The sequence below is a fragment of the Vigna angularis genome, chromosome 8 (assembly GCF_016808095.1).
Source record: "Vigna angularis cultivar LongXiaoDou No.4 chromosome 8, ASM1680809v1, whole genome shotgun sequence".
Classification (NCBI taxonomy): Eukaryota; Viridiplantae; Streptophyta; class Magnoliopsida; order Fabales; family Fabaceae; genus Vigna; species Vigna angularis.
Genome location: NC_068977.1, coordinates 35,353,063 through 35,369,730, shown reverse-complemented (window position 1 = coordinate 35,369,730; position 16,668 = coordinate 35,353,063). Strand labels below are relative to the sequence as shown.

At 32.8% G+C, this 16,668-nt stretch overlaps 3 protein-coding genes across 9 annotated transcripts; 1 reads left to right on the top strand and 2 right to left on the bottom strand.

Annotated features, from left to right (window-relative positions):
• Positions 1–536: 536 nt before the first annotated feature.
• On the bottom strand, positions 537–2,359 carry LOC108344995 (E3 ubiquitin-protein ligase ATL42). The gene has a single exon (XM_017583542.2). It carries the CDS (start codon positions 1,988–1,990, stop codon positions 692–694), a length of 1,299 nt encoding a protein of 432 aa, XP_017439031.1. The 5' UTR covers positions 1,991–2,359; the 3' UTR covers positions 537–691.
• Positions 2,360–4,280: 1,921 nt separating this feature from the next.
• LOC108345898 (ninja-family protein mc410) lies at positions 4,281–7,571 on the bottom strand. 3 transcript variants are annotated; one of them, XM_017584745.2, is made up of 4 exons: positions 7,412–7,571; positions 7,059–7,282; positions 5,288–6,396; positions 4,281–4,981 (listed from the first exon to the last, which is right to left on the bottom strand). In XM_017584745.2, exons 3-4 carry the CDS (start codon positions 6,276–6,278, stop codon positions 4,485–4,487), a joined length of 1,488 nt encoding a protein of 495 aa, XP_017440234.1. In that variant the 5' UTR covers positions 6,279–6,396; positions 7,059–7,282; positions 7,412–7,571; the 3' UTR covers positions 4,281–4,484. The 3 variants fall into 3 exon arrangements, with proteins under 3 accessions (XP_017440234.1, XP_052723535.1, XP_052723536.1); XM_052867575.1 differs by having other exon boundaries at positions 7,059–7,546; XM_052867576.1 differs by lacking the exon at positions 7,412–7,571 and having other exon boundaries at positions 5,288–6,294; positions 7,059–7,394.
• A 1,967-nt stretch (positions 7,572–9,538) lies between these two features.
• On the top strand, positions 9,539–15,450 carry LOC108344868 (probable lactoylglutathione lyase, chloroplastic). 5 transcript variants are annotated; one of them, XM_052867573.1, is made up of 10 exons: positions 9,540–9,711; positions 9,995–10,193; positions 10,291–10,424; positions 10,534–10,598; positions 10,802–11,014; positions 11,103–11,150; positions 12,297–12,404; positions 12,577–12,691; positions 14,859–14,906; positions 15,061–15,450. In XM_052867573.1, the coding sequence occupies exons 1-10, from the start codon at positions 9,612–9,614 to the stop codon at positions 15,321–15,323; spliced, it is 1,293 nt and encodes a 430-aa protein (XP_052723533.1). In that variant the 5' UTR covers positions 9,540–9,611; the 3' UTR covers positions 15,324–15,450. The 5 variants fall into 5 exon arrangements, with proteins under 5 accessions (XP_052723530.1, XP_052723533.1, XP_052723531.1 ...); XM_052867570.1 differs by having other exon boundaries at positions 9,539–9,711; positions 12,577–12,717; positions 14,859–15,450; XM_052867571.1 differs by having other exon boundaries at positions 9,541–9,711; positions 10,291–10,415; positions 12,577–12,717; positions 14,859–15,450.
• Positions 15,451–16,668: the final 1,218 nt, after the last annotated feature.

Sequence of the window (16,668 nt, the reverse complement as noted above, 5' to 3'; positions counted from 1 at the left end):
AAAAAAAAATCAAAATGTGATGCTACATGATTAAAAATAGTAAATAATTATAATGAAAAGTGATGAAAAAATATAAAAGATTATTATTATGATTAAATTCGAATTGAGTTAAGATAAGTCGAGTTTAATTTGATTCACATCTAAAAAAAACTATTTTTTCCAACCTTCAGGGTGGGATAGAAAGAACTTGTTTGATTAACGAAACCATGGCGTTATTCAGCCATTTGTTGCCTAAGTTCAGTTGTTAATAATGTGCAATGTTTATATGCTAGGAAAAAGAGAATGGAAGGGATATAAAATATGACCAAGACGAACATATTTAAATTAAAGGGCTGACACACATATACCCAGCATTATTGAGCACAACGGCATGAAGCTGTCTTCTATTATTCTTGTTGAAAATCAATAGAAAATTGATTATGAGATGAAAAAGAAGATACAATTTTAAGTTTAAAAGGGTTTCGATTACTCTGCTCACGAGGGCTCCTTAAATTTTCTGCCATAGAAAGATTAAGTTTTTATGCAGATCATAAGAATTAAAGAAAATAGTGGTTGATTGAAACGAAAACAAGGAATCTGTACCTGCTTTGCTTAACTGTATACTATTCAACAACAAAAAATCTGACATCTATACGAAGTTGTTGAACAAGGACTGAAACCAAACATGTGTACCTCAGAAAGGTTGCATTGGTTATACATCTAATGGTAGTTGTTTATCCAGAGATAGCTGAGACCTTCTTTCTCTATTCACAAACCATTGAGCTGTTCTTTTAGCTATTGGAAACCAAATCTGTCTCATTTTTTCCTCTTTAAGGTTGTTTTGGACAGAAGAAGAATCCTTGAAGACCCTCATTTTCGTGCCAAAATCTCCAAATCTAGAGACAGCAGTGATTTCTGACATTGACCTTTTCTCACCTGGGTTTGCATACTTTGGTGTATGATTTGATTTTCCTGCAGAATCTGATGTAAAAGGAGGATCCTTTTCTGAAACTGATTTGAAGTTGCTAAGAGCACTAACTTTGCTCTCGAAGGAAATCTTCCTCTCCATCTCCTCCTTGATGTTCTTAATATGATCATTTTCTACCACCTCTCTTGGGGTTGACATCAGGTCTGCATTTGATTCGAAGTTGCTGAATCTGTTGCTTGATGTAGCATTCAGCATCTCCGAGTTCAAAAACATGAGGTCTGAAGAACTGACGTTGCTCCACCTGTGCTTGAACACAACATCAGATATAGTAATCATGTGGTTGTGTTTATGATACCCCTTCTGGTTACCATCACTATCTTCTGCTCCTTTTTGGATGAGCAATTCTTCTTCCTTGACACCCTTTCCCATTTTCCGAAAGCTGCTTCCAACACTGAATCTTGATGAACCATTATGATCTTCCTCTCTCTGGACAAAGATCTCTAAGTTAGATTCTTCACCTAGACCTGATTGGTTTGCTAGCCTCCTTAAACTGTTTGAATATGTGAAGGTAGTGTGGTCGTCAGGGTTGACCTTGTGCCTGCAAATAGGACAGCTAGAGTGCCTTTCAAGCCAGTGGTCTATGCAATCAATATGAAAAGCATGCTTGCACTTTGGTAGAAGTCTGAGAACTTCGACATCTTCAAACTTTGATAAGCACACTGCACACTCCAGCCCTTCCTTTGACCCTTTGAGTGAAGAGAATCTAAAGAAGGGGAGTGATTCAATGACAGTCTTGTCAATTCCTGAAAATCTAGACCTTGATCTCACAAAAGTTGGTAGATTTTCTTGGTCTCCAAGAGAAGCTGAAGCTCCGCGGTGTTGACAGAATTTTGCATACATGAGAAGAAAGAATGTCAGTAGAAACATGACACCAAGGATTCCTATGACAACAGCAAGACTTGGTTGGAAATTGGACACGGCATCTCCTGAAGGTGCAACAGTCTGTGCTCTAACATGGAGGAATAAGACTGAGAGAACAGAAAGGATAACACCAAGCTCATTCATGGTTCTGGTTTTCCTCATGCATTCCGCAGCAGAAGTTTCCAATTGATGAGTTGGAGGCTTATGAATTTATAATGGGGTTGTTGTGCATGGACATTATTCAACGATTCTCCCCCAAATGGTAACCTTTCCTTATGTCAGTTTTCTTGGTTTCTTCTCAGGTTACGTTTTGCGTCTCAACTTGATTCTTCATTTAAAATATCAATTAAATATTCGGGACTCAGTAGTGACCACAAGGTGGTGGGGTTGGCCTACAATTGTATTTAACTTGGGCTTTTTCTGACTTGGTATGTGTGTCTCAATGACATATGGTATGACAAAACAAAGTTTTGTTGTTTAATCCTTACGCCACCTTGCTGGTAATAACATGGAATATTACTCCTTAATCTCACCTTGCGTATGAAATTGAAATTTGAACTTAACCTCGTTTTGGTTTTGTCTGTACTGTTTAATCTGATACATGAAGAGTCCATATCTTTCAATAATCAGTACGTTAGTCTTTTAAGAAAGGTTAATATGCATTCCATATCAACTAGTTGAAAATCTTCTTAGATATGACTTTTACAGTAAAAATGACAGACTTACTATATAGGATGATTTGTGTAATTAAATCACTTCGTATAAGACATTTACACTTTCTATATATGTATTGTTTATTTTTCAAAATTTACATATGGGATTTGACAATGTCAAAGGTAGGAAACCCCACAAAGGATTGGGAACAGTGGTAGGTAAAAGCTGTGCTTCAGGGGAAGAAAAAAGTCATTTTGTGAGGAGGGTTTAGGCCATGCCTTCATGACCAAATGGTGGGGTAATAGCCTTGGAAAACCAGGAAAAAAAATGTCAAAGGTAGTTATCACATCACATTCCATTAGTCAAGGTTTAATCTACCTTTGCAGCTGCTCTTGCAGCTTTGGCAAACCTTCAAGACATGGATTTTAACTCACCAGAAATGCCACACGTTTTTTTAAGAGAGTTATTATGATCTCATTATCAAAATAAAAGTACTTGAAAAATTAGATTGAGAAGAAAAAGATAATCTGATCTGTCTGCATCTACTGTAAATCCGCAGTTCTGTTTGAAAATATGAAACTGATATAGCTTTTTGTGAGGAATTAAATATTATCAATGCTCAATGATGATCATGAATCCTTCACTGACCTTCCTAACAACCTGTTATATTCCTCTCAGTACTTATATTTTACTAATAGCGGCCAAGTTAACTGCATCAGTTTCGCTGACCCTGCAAAAGAAACTTAAAAAAGAAAGTGTTGAAAAAAGATGTTATTATACATATTCCAAGTTTGATTTAGTCAATTATAATAAAGCAATCAATAAAGGACATGCTTGTCTTGCTGCTGCATAATAAAAGCTGTGATGTTGCTAGACTTCGTAGCAAAGAGGTAGAAGGTTATGTAACACGTTTGGTCAAAGCAATGCTTTTTTTTTTCCATGCTTGTGTGGTGACAGCAGCAGCTGAAAAGATAATGCTAATGATACGTGGTAAACACGAAAGAAAGGGTGATATTATTGCCCTTTGGCATGATGCCATATTTAAGCTCTCGATTTAAAATGAACTGCTAGATTTGGATGATTATTATTTATTACATGTTGCAAGATAAGCAAGATAAGGAAGAAAGAGTTAAAGTAAGAGTTAAAGTAAGAGTTTAGTTCAGATATGGTATTATCCATGTTGAATCACGTGTTACTACACTTTCAAACACATGACTAGATAGGAAACTAATACTGTAAGTTTGCCATGGCAACAAAATGATATCAACAATAAAAGAAAAATTAGGTGAATATTTAAAGATTTGAAGCTCCCTATCTAAAAATGGAATTTGCCACAAAAACTCTTCATCTCTTATTATATCCTTTGGGACAAGTGAGGCTCCGTTTGAGCATGGGAAAACAAAGGGAAATGGCAGTTCAGGAGGGTCATTAATTCCCTCGAGAAATGGAGTTATCTAGAACTGATTTTTGCCCATGCCCCTTTTGAATGGGCTTGCCACGTTTCTAGAATGGGGAGTTTGGAAGACAAAAGCATTGGTTGAAGAGGAAAGTGGGTGCAGATTTTCTGGAAGTCTGACGTTCGATAATTGAAAAGGAAGCATTACTTTCAGCAGCAATGACAATAATAGTATATACCATTCAAATTAATGTTTAATCTTAACCACAATGTCGTGAAATTAAACTTCGAAAAAAAATTCTGTATAATAGCATCAAATAATGAATTCGAAATAAGTCTTTCAATTCTTACGGTTGTTTAGATAAGGAATCATTACTAACTGCTACGTCCTTGAACAGATAATGCTAGCAGGCCCATTATTACATACAAGTGCAAACTTGATTGCATTGGCTACAAGTAAATAAAGAGGAATAGCCAAACAAGTTATCAAAGTGTGTACAGAAAAATGGTAGGAAACTCATTCATCTATACAAAAATTAAAGCCCGATTTCCCTGATTCTCCTGTTGGGAACTTCAATACTAAGGTACAAATTAGACGGTACAAGACTAGCCATGGGAAGGGGCAGCAGGATTGCCGTTTGCTACTGTCCCCAAAACTCCGTTGCCCTCTGCAGCTGCTTGGTCTTCATTTGCATGGCGAACAAACTCCTCAGGGGTCATGTGGGAACCATGGCATGCACAGACAATTCGAACTTGGTTAGTGCTGTATCGGTAAGTAACACCAGATATTGTCCTGCCATTTGGACCTGAACCTGAGGTGGATACCCAAGGCAGATTTGGATAGGAACCACATCCGCCAAATTTAACATCTGCAGCAAGACCGGGCTTAATATTTGAAAAATCAATGATGGAACCTTCTCCTGCTGATTGGTCTGATATATCTTTGGCCCTAAGGTTTGTGCTTCTTCCTTTCGCATCTTCAGGTTGCGAAGAGGAGCCTTCTTCAGTGACACGCTGTTTACCATCTCCTTTGGAACGATCTAATGGCCTTCCTTCGTATGGTATTGCCTCGGATATGTTGTTTGAGATTACTTGGAGTGCAGCTATATCCATACAATAACATTATAATTGAGCTTGCAATTAATACAGAAACATATTAAACTGCAGTCTTCACAGATATACAAACATTTATCAGTGATAACTTTTCTGACATAAACGGGTTATAAGTTTAATATTTCAATCTTATATGAGATTTAACATATTTGGTTTAATTTATCAATCTTGCAACCATAATGCACTATAGATTAAATGCACAGTCCAAAACATTTTAACAATTTATCAATCACTTTTACGGAGGAGGTTTGAATTAGAAAGATTTTACCAATATGTTCGATTCATATAAAGAGTACCTGGGTTAGTTGGACCCCTGCCAACATAAGGGTGTAATTGTTGAGGACGAGAAACCAAACCCCATGGTTGGTCCTCCAACAAGGGAAGCTGAACAGGCGGATATCCAAACATTACCGGCAGGTTCCCATTATTCACTGGTTGGGTTCCTGCACGTTCACCAGTTGCAGCAGGCATTACATGCATCACTCCATGTATCTGAGGGCCTGGTGCCCCAACAGGGCTAGACTCTTGTACTGAAGAAGGGTAAGATACATTCATCATATTTACAGGTTGAACAGAAAAGGAAGCACCGTAATTCATGTTTGTGTGCTTAAAATCTTTTTCTGATGACCCATTAAACCTCTTCTGCCCGTTAAAGTCAGCAGCATTTGAGTCAGCACTTCCACGAACTTCTTTTGCTGCATCAGAAGAAGAACCAACTCTGATGAATCCTTTGGAACCATCACTGTGGTGTGAGATGGGCCTGGAGGTGGAGTTCTCAGTTTCAGAGTCAGCCACATCTTCATTTTCTGCAGTTGAACCGTCCTCTGTTATAGATATATGAGATGTTCTAGCCCTGTCATGTAAATCAGGGTGGTGGACATCACTGTCATGCTTCTTTTGACTATGTATCTCATCAAAAGGCATTTTCCGCTTATTTGCTGCCTCTGACCGTTTTTCATCCTCAATTTCAAGAGGTTTACTATTCTTTGCTACCAGAAATCCTCTTCCATTTAAATTCAAAGAAGCATTCTCTTCTTTGGCCTTTGAAAGGTCACTAAAGAAGTTCTCCTCAGGCTTTGGGGAATCAGTTCTCCGCGTCCCACTAATAGATTCAGGCTTCTGAGGAGCATTATCAAACAAGCTCTTAAAGTCATCCACCATTTTGCCACCTCTACCAACTTCTTCAGCCCTACTATCTGAGGAGCTACCATTCTTACCTTTGGGTTTGGCAGACGAGCCACCACAAGACAAACCCAGGCTGAGCTCAAGCCCACTCTCATCCTCCATATTCTAATATCCAAGCCTATCAAAATCAAAACAGATCAAACAGCTTCACGTTGTATTTTCCATAATAATTCATCGGATCACGCACACCTTTTCACCACAAGCAACCGTCCTCAAATATCTGCATTTATGTTTGAAGTCAAACATGGCAAGCAATTATCAATGGCACAACGCAGGTTTAATAAATATATGCATTTTTAGTTCGAAATCAAACAAAACAAACATTACCAATGGCATATAACAGGTTGATGTAGTGAAAATTATTAACATAATCATGGTTTTCACTAAGGATAAAGCTTAGATACCGTTCCTTAAGCACTGTTTGTATTGTTCTCTGATCAAAATTGAAATTTCACCTCAACAATCCACATCATACATGAAACGATTAGGTGGTATATTAAGATGAAAATCAAATTCTGATTGGAGAACAGCACAAACAACACCTAAAGAACTATATCTATGTTTTATCCTTTCACTTTAAGAAAGGAAACATAATAACAAAAAACTTATTCCTATCTATATTACCAAAGATGGGACAGATATCATTAAAAAAAAATGGGGAAGCTAAAGACCCCTTTGAAGCATCATACACCATTTAAGGTACTTCACCGTCCAATAAACAAATAATTAAAAAAAAAAAAAAACCAAAACCAAACACTTTCAAATAGAACTTCAAAATCTACAGCAGATTATAAGAATAACAAATTTTCAAATCAGAATAAAAAACACATATTCAGTCAAATTTACTGCAAGCAATGATGTGAATCAAGTGAAAGACCTCACCTTACTCGTGATCCAAATCTTCCCTCTCTCTCATACTCTCCCAAGGGGTGTGGAATTCTTGCTTCTGATCCCCCAATCTGAAGAAGCCAAAAGCCATAGGCCAAATCAGCAGCTACAAGAGAGTGCCTTTTCCCCCCTCAATTTGGAACCTTTGATACCCCAAAGCGTTGCTTGAAGGATAAGAAAAAATGGGTAAGGCTCCAATCGGAGATCCAAAGCTTACTCTGTAGATGCACGTGGGAGAGGAAGAAGAACCATCAAAGCAAATTAGAATCAAGGAAAATAGGGTTCACATGCCAATCATTGAAAAAACAAAGAAAGTGGTGGTATAAGGGGAAGAAGTATATATATACCCGAAATCGGGAAGATGGATGATCAAAACCCTAGGTCAAGTCTGCATCTCTCTGTGTATCAGTGGAAGATTAAGACTGTAATAGAGAAAATGCTTTAAAGGATAATATATTTTTTAAGAAAAAAAAATAGCAAATTTTTAACGTTGGAATTGCCAGTGTGATTCTTACGTTGGATCCCATTTGATATATTCACATGTTTTTCTTTTTTCTTTTTTTCATATTTTATAACAAACATATACCAGTATTGAGTAGGTGGGTCAATCAGATGTCTTTTTTAATCAATTCAACACAAAAAACTTATTAAATTAGATATTGATATATATTGATAATTTTATATTTTTGTGATGACGTTTTAATAAATATCAAAGAAAAGAAAAAAACATCACATGAAAACGTGTTTGCCTATTATTTATTGGCTTTAGATTTTGGAGGATTATGGAATTATACATAATAATTATTAACCATCAATTTTCAATTAATAATGAAATATTTATATTTTTCAACGTTTTAAGAAAACTCTAAATTCAGTTCACTCATTATGGTGATTAGGATTTTGCAAGTTGAGTTCATTAACTCATGATTTCAGCCAGAATATTAATAAATTTGATTCGAATATTTTTCATAAGAAATATAAATATCTTCATGAGAGATGTATATATATATATATATATATATATATATATATATATATATATATATATATATATATATAAGGTACGGATGATTAAATTATTTTCTACTTTCAAGTGACAAGGTATATTGATTTAAAAGAAAACAAAAATAATGTAGTAGATAGATCTTATAATTAATAGGGTGGTTTAAAGTAGAAGCCACCTACCACTTTATTTATTTTATTTTTGGTGTTTTGTTGTTGCCATTATTGATTGACCAGAAATAAGATAGGAATATAGCAAAGGTTAGAAATTTGAGTTAATTTCCAAAATTAAGTTTGTTTGGTTAGTAAATCAATACATATTTAGTATGTATTAGGGGCTAAATAAATAGTTAGGTTGTTCAATTTTTTGTTGTAACTGATTTTTTAGTTGTGATGATCATGTTGATTATTACTTAATATATATATATATATATATATATATATATATATATATATATATATATATATATATATACTTAAAAATTACTTAATATATATAAGTGGCTAGACTTAATTTGTAATTTTTTAGTTATATATATCAAGTAATTTTTTAATTTTCATTTTTGCATTTATTTATTGTTAAAAAAGTCTTATGACACAAGAGAATATAATGAAAAACTTGAGATCTTCATGAGAGAGTATTCCTTTTTATTTGTCCCTACGACATTTCCTAAATTATATAGAACGAATTAGATTACTAACTCTAGATTTTCTTAAAATTTTGTAAATACAAGTCTCACCTTTTCTGTTTTACTTCTAGACCTCTTGTAATTATTTTAAGAAAATGTTTTTTAATTGTTTGAATAATTTTATATTATTTTTACTTCTAATATGAATTTTCTTACTTATTTAAAAAAACTACACTAATATTTTTTTTTCTTAATTGCTTGATGACATTGTGTGAAATATCATGTAAGAGATATTTAAGTAACCAATAAAAAAATATTTTACTACATATAAATGTTACTTAAAAATACTTACAATTTACTCTTACACCTACTATTTTTTATAGATTATATATATATATATATATTATTCATAATCAAAATAATTTAGTTTCTAAGAATTAAATGAAATTTTAAATAATATATGTAAGAACTTAAATATGTATTTTTAAATAAACAAATAATCAAACCATAAAAAAAATTAAGAGTTATATTATAACTATTTTTCTTAATTTGTTCTCTAAAAAATATTATTTTAAGTTGAAATAATTTTGTTTTAATTTTAAACCATTAATTTAAATTTAAATATTTTTTAAATTAAAATAAATATATTATTTTATTATTTTAAATCATCAGTTATTTCAATTTTTTAATTTTTAAAACTAAATTAATTATTTATAATATTTATGATACTTGTTTAATATAATATTTGTGATACTAGTTTATATATTATATACCATTTATTTTTTATATATTATATACCATTTATTTTTCTCTAGAACTTTAGGTGTGATATACCATTTCTCTCATTGTAATCCCTTTCATTAGCCTAATATTATTCTTTTGTTTTTCTACCTTCACTTCACTCTGTTTTCTTGCCATGGCTTCTTCCTTTCGTCCCTCAATTTCTTCCTTCATGTTACCCTCCCTTTCTTCTTGCAACCCTTCTCAAAAGTTCTCTCTTTTTCATCTGGGTAGCGGTAAGCCATAACCATCTCTCTTTATGTCTTTGACCCTTTTGCAAATAGTCCCCAAAGATGCCATCTTTTTCATCTACCATGTGATCAATCAAATATTTTATACCCAATTTAAAAGGGATTTAATTTTTTCCTATTTTTATTATTAAATCGTGCTTGTTTGCGTTAATGTTGCATTTGGTATGTTCTTGTCACATGTTTTTAACAAGAATTAACACTCTTGCACGATGAGGTTGTGTGTGTGATTTTTATCAACTGAGATTGTTCTTGGATTGTTTTTATGTAGGTATTAGACGGTTTCATGATTTTGGCCTGAAACCTTCTAAGTTTTTGAGGCATGATGATGATAACTGCATGAGGGCGAAGGCATCTGGGAACACGTCCTCAATTGCTGCACCAGAAAATGCCCTGGATTGGGTCAAACATGACAAGAGAAGAATGCTTCATGTTGTGTATCGTGTTGGGGACTTGGACAAGACCATAAAGTATGTCCAAGATTACGTAGTTAGAACTTAACGATCTATATAATTTTCTACATTCGTCATTCTCATGGGAAAGACAAACTTCTTGTCGAGATTTCAGATTTTATACAGAGTGCCTGGGAATGAAGTTGCTCAGACAGCGTGACATGCAAGAGCAGAGACATACTAATGCCTTTCTTGGATATGGGCCTGAGGATGCACACTTTGCTGTTGAACTCACATACAGTAAGAGCAGTTGGGATTCCTGATAATTGCAGAACTTTGCATTTTCTGAAATTTATTTTACATTATTGAATAGTGGAAACCCTTTTGCTAATGTTGCTTTTCCTTTAACATGTTCCAGATTATGGGATTGACAAGTATGACATTGGAGATGGATTTGGTCGTTTTGGTCTTGCTGTTGATGATGTGAGTTTGCCAAACTTGTTGCTATGATTTGTAAACATTCTTCACTAGTAAAAAATATGTTTTTGTGAACTATTCCAAATGTGTCACTTTGTTGTTATTATTGTGGGCATGAAGATTCAGTTGTGGTTATTACTTGGGATTTCTATGTTCTTTCCAATCAATGTATAATATAGAATTATCTAGTCTTTATAATTATTTATTAGATCTCAAGAATAGTGGAACTTGTCAGAGCTAAGGGTGGAAAAATTACTAGAGAGCCTATGCTTGTCAAGGGAGGCAACTCAGTAAATGCATTTATTGAAGATCCTGATGGTTATCAATTTGAACTTTTAGAAAGGGCTCCCTCTCCCGAGCCTTTGTGCAAAGTAATGCTTCGAGTTTGTGATCTTGACCGTTCCATCAAATTTTATGAGAAGGTGAAGGTCAATGCAATTTTACGTTGGTTTGCTGTGTTCTTATTTTCTATACAAAACATTTATTCATTTGTGATTACTTGCTGCTTAGGCTTTTGGTATGGAGCTACTTCGAACACAGGATGATCCAGAATCCAAGGTGCCCTTGATACTCATTCTGTTACAGATATTTGGAACTGAGATTTTTAATGTATCTTGTGTATGCTCTGCACTTTAAACTAAAACATAATAGATAAGCAAGAATTCAGGGTTTATATCCCATTGTGGGGGCCCTGCTGTCCTTGTTTCTGATACCATTTTATCTGGGTGGAAAGTTAATCTTCAGGGCATGAGGGACAAAATCCCTTTCTGATCTATTCTTTAAGGTGCAATGATCTCTTTCTGGGGTTGTACCATGAAAAGTTAAAAGTGACATTGCGATTGTATGAGCTATGGCATTTTGGTGTGTGTTTTCAAAACCCAATTCTATTGTTTGGTGGTGTGCAAAAATATGTTCAGTTCAGCACTATCCTCAATCAACTTATTTAGAATGGAAGAATTCTGCGTATGTGTCCAACCAAATGACTGTTTGTGTATTTTATTGTGTGAAATCATGTATCTGAGTGTGCAGCTATCAACTTGATATAATTAAGATTGTGTGGTTATCATGTAGTTGGTGGTGAAATTTTTTCTCTTTTTCCCTGGGGCTATCAGAGGTTTGTTGAATAACTTGTGCCTTAGCATAAAAGTTGTATACAGCATCTTTTTTCTTCTTTTATCGATTTATGATTCCATAAGTTTCTATCCATGTTTTAAATACAAAACAAGAATACCAACGTTAAACCAATGATTCCTTTTGTTTCTGCTTCCCATACAATCCATCTGTATCTATATGGTTTTAGATGTCACTGAAACCTTCTATGTACGTAATTGTCCTTAAAATCACCTGTGAAGGTTAGCAAGCCCTTTTTTTGTGAGCTTACAATTGTCCAGAAAACAGACACCAACATTAAGAATCATCATCCAATGTGATTATGGACATGCACCCGTATGGCCTATAAATTATAATCCTGCTTTCAATTTATTCCCTCATATTTTTGGAAAGATTCTATATATTTTAACTAGCATATGCTTTCAGATTTATGTTTCTCTTGAAATACATGTATCATCCATTAGTCTTTTGAGGTTTAAGCCAGTTTTGCCAGTTGGTTCAATCTTGCTTGCTTTGTTGGCCTGAAAATTGTTCCCATGGCTTGTTTGATGCTTTGGCATGTGATTGTATAAAATTTTCTTCCCTTTTTGGTAGAACACAATAGCAATACTGGGATATGGTCCAGAGGAAAAATGTACTGTCCTGGAGTTGACTTACAACTATGGAGTCACGAAATATGATAAAGGAGATGCTTATGCTCAGGTAAGCAGAAGTTCCTAGTATTTTTCATTCGAATCTGCTAAGTAGTATTCATTCTTTCAATTTTACCTTTTGTTTTCTGATGTAAAGATATGGCTGAGTTTTCATATGAATTTTTTCATTGAAATGCTTGCTACCATGTGTTTCTTTGTAAACAGTTTCTTTATGTTCACAGATTGCAATTGCTACAGATGATGTGTACAAAACTGCCGAAGCAATTAAACTTGCAGGAGGGAAGATTACTCGGGAACCTGGACCAATACCTGACATAAAGACAAAGATCACATCATGTGAGGATCCTGATGGTTGGAAAACTGTATGGTTCTGTGGACATTTTCCTCTCTACTTCCAGTCTGTTGTCTATTCATCATTTTTATTAAAATACGCTTTTGGTCCCTCCTTATACTTGGTTTTAGTTTAGTCTCAAGTTTGGAAAGTTTTCACATTGGTTCCATAAAGTTTCTCTGTTAGACCAAATTAGCTTTTTCATCAGTATACCACAAGTAGTTCACCCTAACTAATACCATTAGTATGACACTTTTAAGGGAGTTAAAATGGAAATTCTTAAACCTAAGGACAAAAAACTAAAAGAAAAAAGATAATGAACTAAAAGGGTATATTAAATCATTACTTCTTATAGTGAAACATTTGTGACTAACTTGTTTTTATCACCTCTTATGTACAGGTTTTTGTAGATAATATTGACTTCAGCAGGGAGCTGGAGTAGTTTTTATGAGTCATCATGGCAATTTTGAGACTTGCTCAAAATTTTGGGGCGAGGAGAATATTTGTTTAATATTTTTTTATTTAATTTATTTTTTTTGAAATCTTTCATTCTTTAAAAACATCTTTTATACGAAGATAAAAATATATTTATTTATTATTTATGTTTAGGAATTTAAGATTGAGATATTGTAAATAATTAATATTCTTTCACATTTTTGTTTTATATATAAAGTGCATAATGCATGAATAAACTAAAACAACAAGCTTCTTATAACATTTTTTATCTCTTATATTTTCAAAATCTTGAAAAAATTCAATAAAAATGTTTTTTTTTTAAATTGTATATCATGCAAGTCCATTTTTTATTCATAGATAACTGAATAACGACTCTATACAAATGATCCTTTATATCTTTTTGCTTTAATACAGTTTCAATTATTTTGGTGATAACTGATTTTATCTTAAGACATATTTAAGGATTAAAAGAGGAAAATCCATTTAAATTGTTCTTGATTTTTATTTTTAAATAATGTGAAACTATTAAGATACCAAAAGATAAAGAGTTATCAACACATCCTCTTATGGCATTATTAATCAGGATTCTTAAACTCATAAATAATATAAGATTATTCAGATACAGAAACAAAAAGTATTATCAATCCACCTTCTGTTAGCATTATTTATCAGGAAGGAAAGTTACATAGCTAATCACAATCTATTTTGTTGACTTTTATGAGTAATATTAAAGTCATATCAATGATGAACTGCAATTAAATGGTAGGTAAAACCATTTTGCACAAACATGGTACTCTATTTATTATGTAGTTAAAATATATTTAGGAACAAACTTGATTGAACAAGTTTGGATATGAAAGATAGCCAAATTTGATATGGAGAGTGAGAGTGGACTTGAATTGTGATAAGATTTAGTGGTTGAAGTGAATGAGAGAAAGCAATGATATTGAATCAGTGTGAAGTGAAGTTTTACCTTCCTAGTTAGTAGTATACATCATTCTTTAAGTGCTGCACAGAAAAGGACAGGTTTGATTCCCACTCATGCCTCTGCTTTAGCCACTCATTATTCCTCTTCCTCCTTTACAATGTCCATTCACATTTATTCAACCATTTCAATCTCCATTCCTCACATTCTAAGAAAATTGACATGATTGAAGAAATTTGCAAGATTACTGTTCAATGGCATTTGAACATGTTTATAAACACCCTTAATCAATCATAACACACCCACAGAATAATCACCTTTATCTTTAAACCTATACTCAACCAGTTTCATCAATCATGAATGTACTCAATTGTGTCTGTTTGTAAGTGTGTGAGTTAAATGCCTCAACAAGCATTCTTGCCTGAACAAGCATGTGTGTTAAAGAGAAAGGAGTGGTTCAGTGGAACTTCAGATTATAGATGTTAATCAAATATGAAGTACCAAAAGGGAATATAACATGTTCTGCAAAACTACAGAAGTCAAATATACTATATAGTAAAACAGCAGTGTGCAGAAGATGGGACCATACATAGTTAACCAAAAAATATTAAAAGTATTAGGCCTTACTCAGATTTCTAAAATCAGGGTCCAATTGAATTATGGCCATAATTACCTTGTTTTCTTTCTTTGGTCCATAATCACCTTATTACTTTTACCCTCTTGGTTTTCTTCATTTGGCCAAAGGGCATGCACTGATTTACTTATATATCAACTTCCTTTGTTCTTTCAAGTGTTACTCCTCAGCATCAACAATGAATCATGGCAGACAAAGCTCAAAGGTACCCTTTGGAGAGAAAGAACTCTTCACTTCATCATTTTTTTCCTTCACCCTCTTCACACCAAATAATCACACCCTCTTCAGTTTCTGCCCCATGTTTTCTACCATTGAATTCAATGAGCTAAACAATTCCAATTCCTTCACACCAACTGAAGATTCATCTGGCTATTGTGATGTTCTTGAGGACCTTTCTTATGCCAAGTCAGACACAGATTCATGCAATGAGGCATGTGGTGATGAATCAGATGAAGAAGTGAGTTTGGAGGAGTTGCTGCAAGATGGAAAAACAAAGGAGAAAGTTGAAGTATTGGCTGCAATGGTTGGACTTGAAACTACTGATCCAGCAACTGTGCTGAATGAAGTAGTGAGAGTTCTTAAGGTTTTGAACAAGATAAATCAGTATCAGTTAAGTGCTTAAATGAGGTTAAGAATTTCAGTTCTTCTCATATGATGGCCTCAACCATTTTTTTACTTGTTGAAATGTGACTTGTGCACTATTTCTCATGTCTTTGAATCTAACACTTATAAACTATTGAGCTTCATAATTTTTCAGTTGGTTATTTCAGCTTTGTATCTCTCCTTTTTTCAGAAAGTTAACATAAAAATTTCATCATGAACAGTTAAGAATTTGTGTAAATAATTACTTTAATAATCCCAACAAGATCTCCATGCGAAAAAATGTTATGGATCACAACGAGAAAGATATACTGAAAGACAATATTAATAGTTGTTTTGACTTTTTCATTCTTTATCATGCACCAATAGTTTACTTTGATTCTAGAAAATACATGTAAATGGTTTAAAACTAAACACGGTCTAGCAAATATATTGTATTATAATTCACATTGAGATCTATTAATAGTTATAACATGTGAAAATTCTCACAAGCTTAAAAGATGTACACTTAAGAGGAACGTTTAGATATTTAAAGAATGTTAATTTTTCAACATTCTTTTAAGATATTATCTTCGGCTCACAAAGATTTTTTTTTTTCAAATTTGTGACAATTAATCAATGTCGTTATACATATGTTTGTCTAAATTAGAATTAAAAAAACAGGTTTAACAAGAGGATCCTAATACTAAGAATAATGGAATTAGTCAAAGTTAAACAATACAAACCTAAATTGAAATGGCCAAATTTTAGGTTGGATTAATCTATCTTCAAAAATAATAATTATAATTTAAAAAACTTAAAAATGATATTATTTTATTAAAACATATATACATATTAAATTATTACATCTAAAAGTTGAAATTGATTTATATTTTACTAATTTTTTAAAAAATAAGTATTTTATTAATAACTTTAAATTATTTTAATTTTTTTATTTCTTTTAAATCTAGCTTAAATGAGTCTCTAGCCTCATTTAGGATGAAACCAAGACAAAACATTTTAACACATTTAAATTGTGAATGATAACAATATTATTTTTCATTTAATCCCTTAGATTAAACTGTTACCCAGTTTCCCAATTTTAACATTAAGTTTACCAACCATTACATTTTAATTTGGTATCTCAAATGTTTAGATCTTTATCATAAATAAAAAAATTGATATACGTTAAACCACTTATATATATATATATATATATATATATATATATATATATATATATCTTTTATGCACGCTTTAAAAATAGATCTCCATCTTAGTATTCTGCAGTAAAAATAGTTGAGACAAGAATTTATTTTTTTAATTACACAATAAAAATAGTAAAATTAAGAAAATTACATAATTGCAGTTTTTTTTTCCTTCAAAAA

Coding starts and splice junctions, on each gene's coding strand:
- LOC108344868 (XM_052867570.1), top strand. CDS start 9,612: ATGGCTTCTTCCTTTCGTCCCTCAATTTCTTCCTTCATGTTACCCTCC. Junction 10,194..10,290: donor GACTTGGACAAGACCATAAA/GTATGTCCAAGA, acceptor TCGAGATTTCAG/ATTTTATACAGAGTGCCTGG. Junction 12,405..12,576: donor AAGGAGATGCTTATGCTCAG/GTAAGCAGAAGT, acceptor TTATGTTCACAG/ATTGCAATTGCTACAGATGA.
- LOC108344995 (XM_017583542.2), bottom strand. CDS start 1,990: ATGAGGAAAACCAGAACCATGAATGAGCTTGGTGTTATCCTTTCTGTT.
- LOC108345898 (XM_017584745.2), bottom strand. CDS start 6,278: ATGGAGGATGAGAGTGGGCTTGAGCTCAGCCTGGGTTTGTCTTGTGGT. Junction 4,982..5,287: donor CAGGGGTCCAACTAACCCAG/GTACTCTTTATA, acceptor GTATGGATATAG/CTGCACTCCAAGTAATCTCA.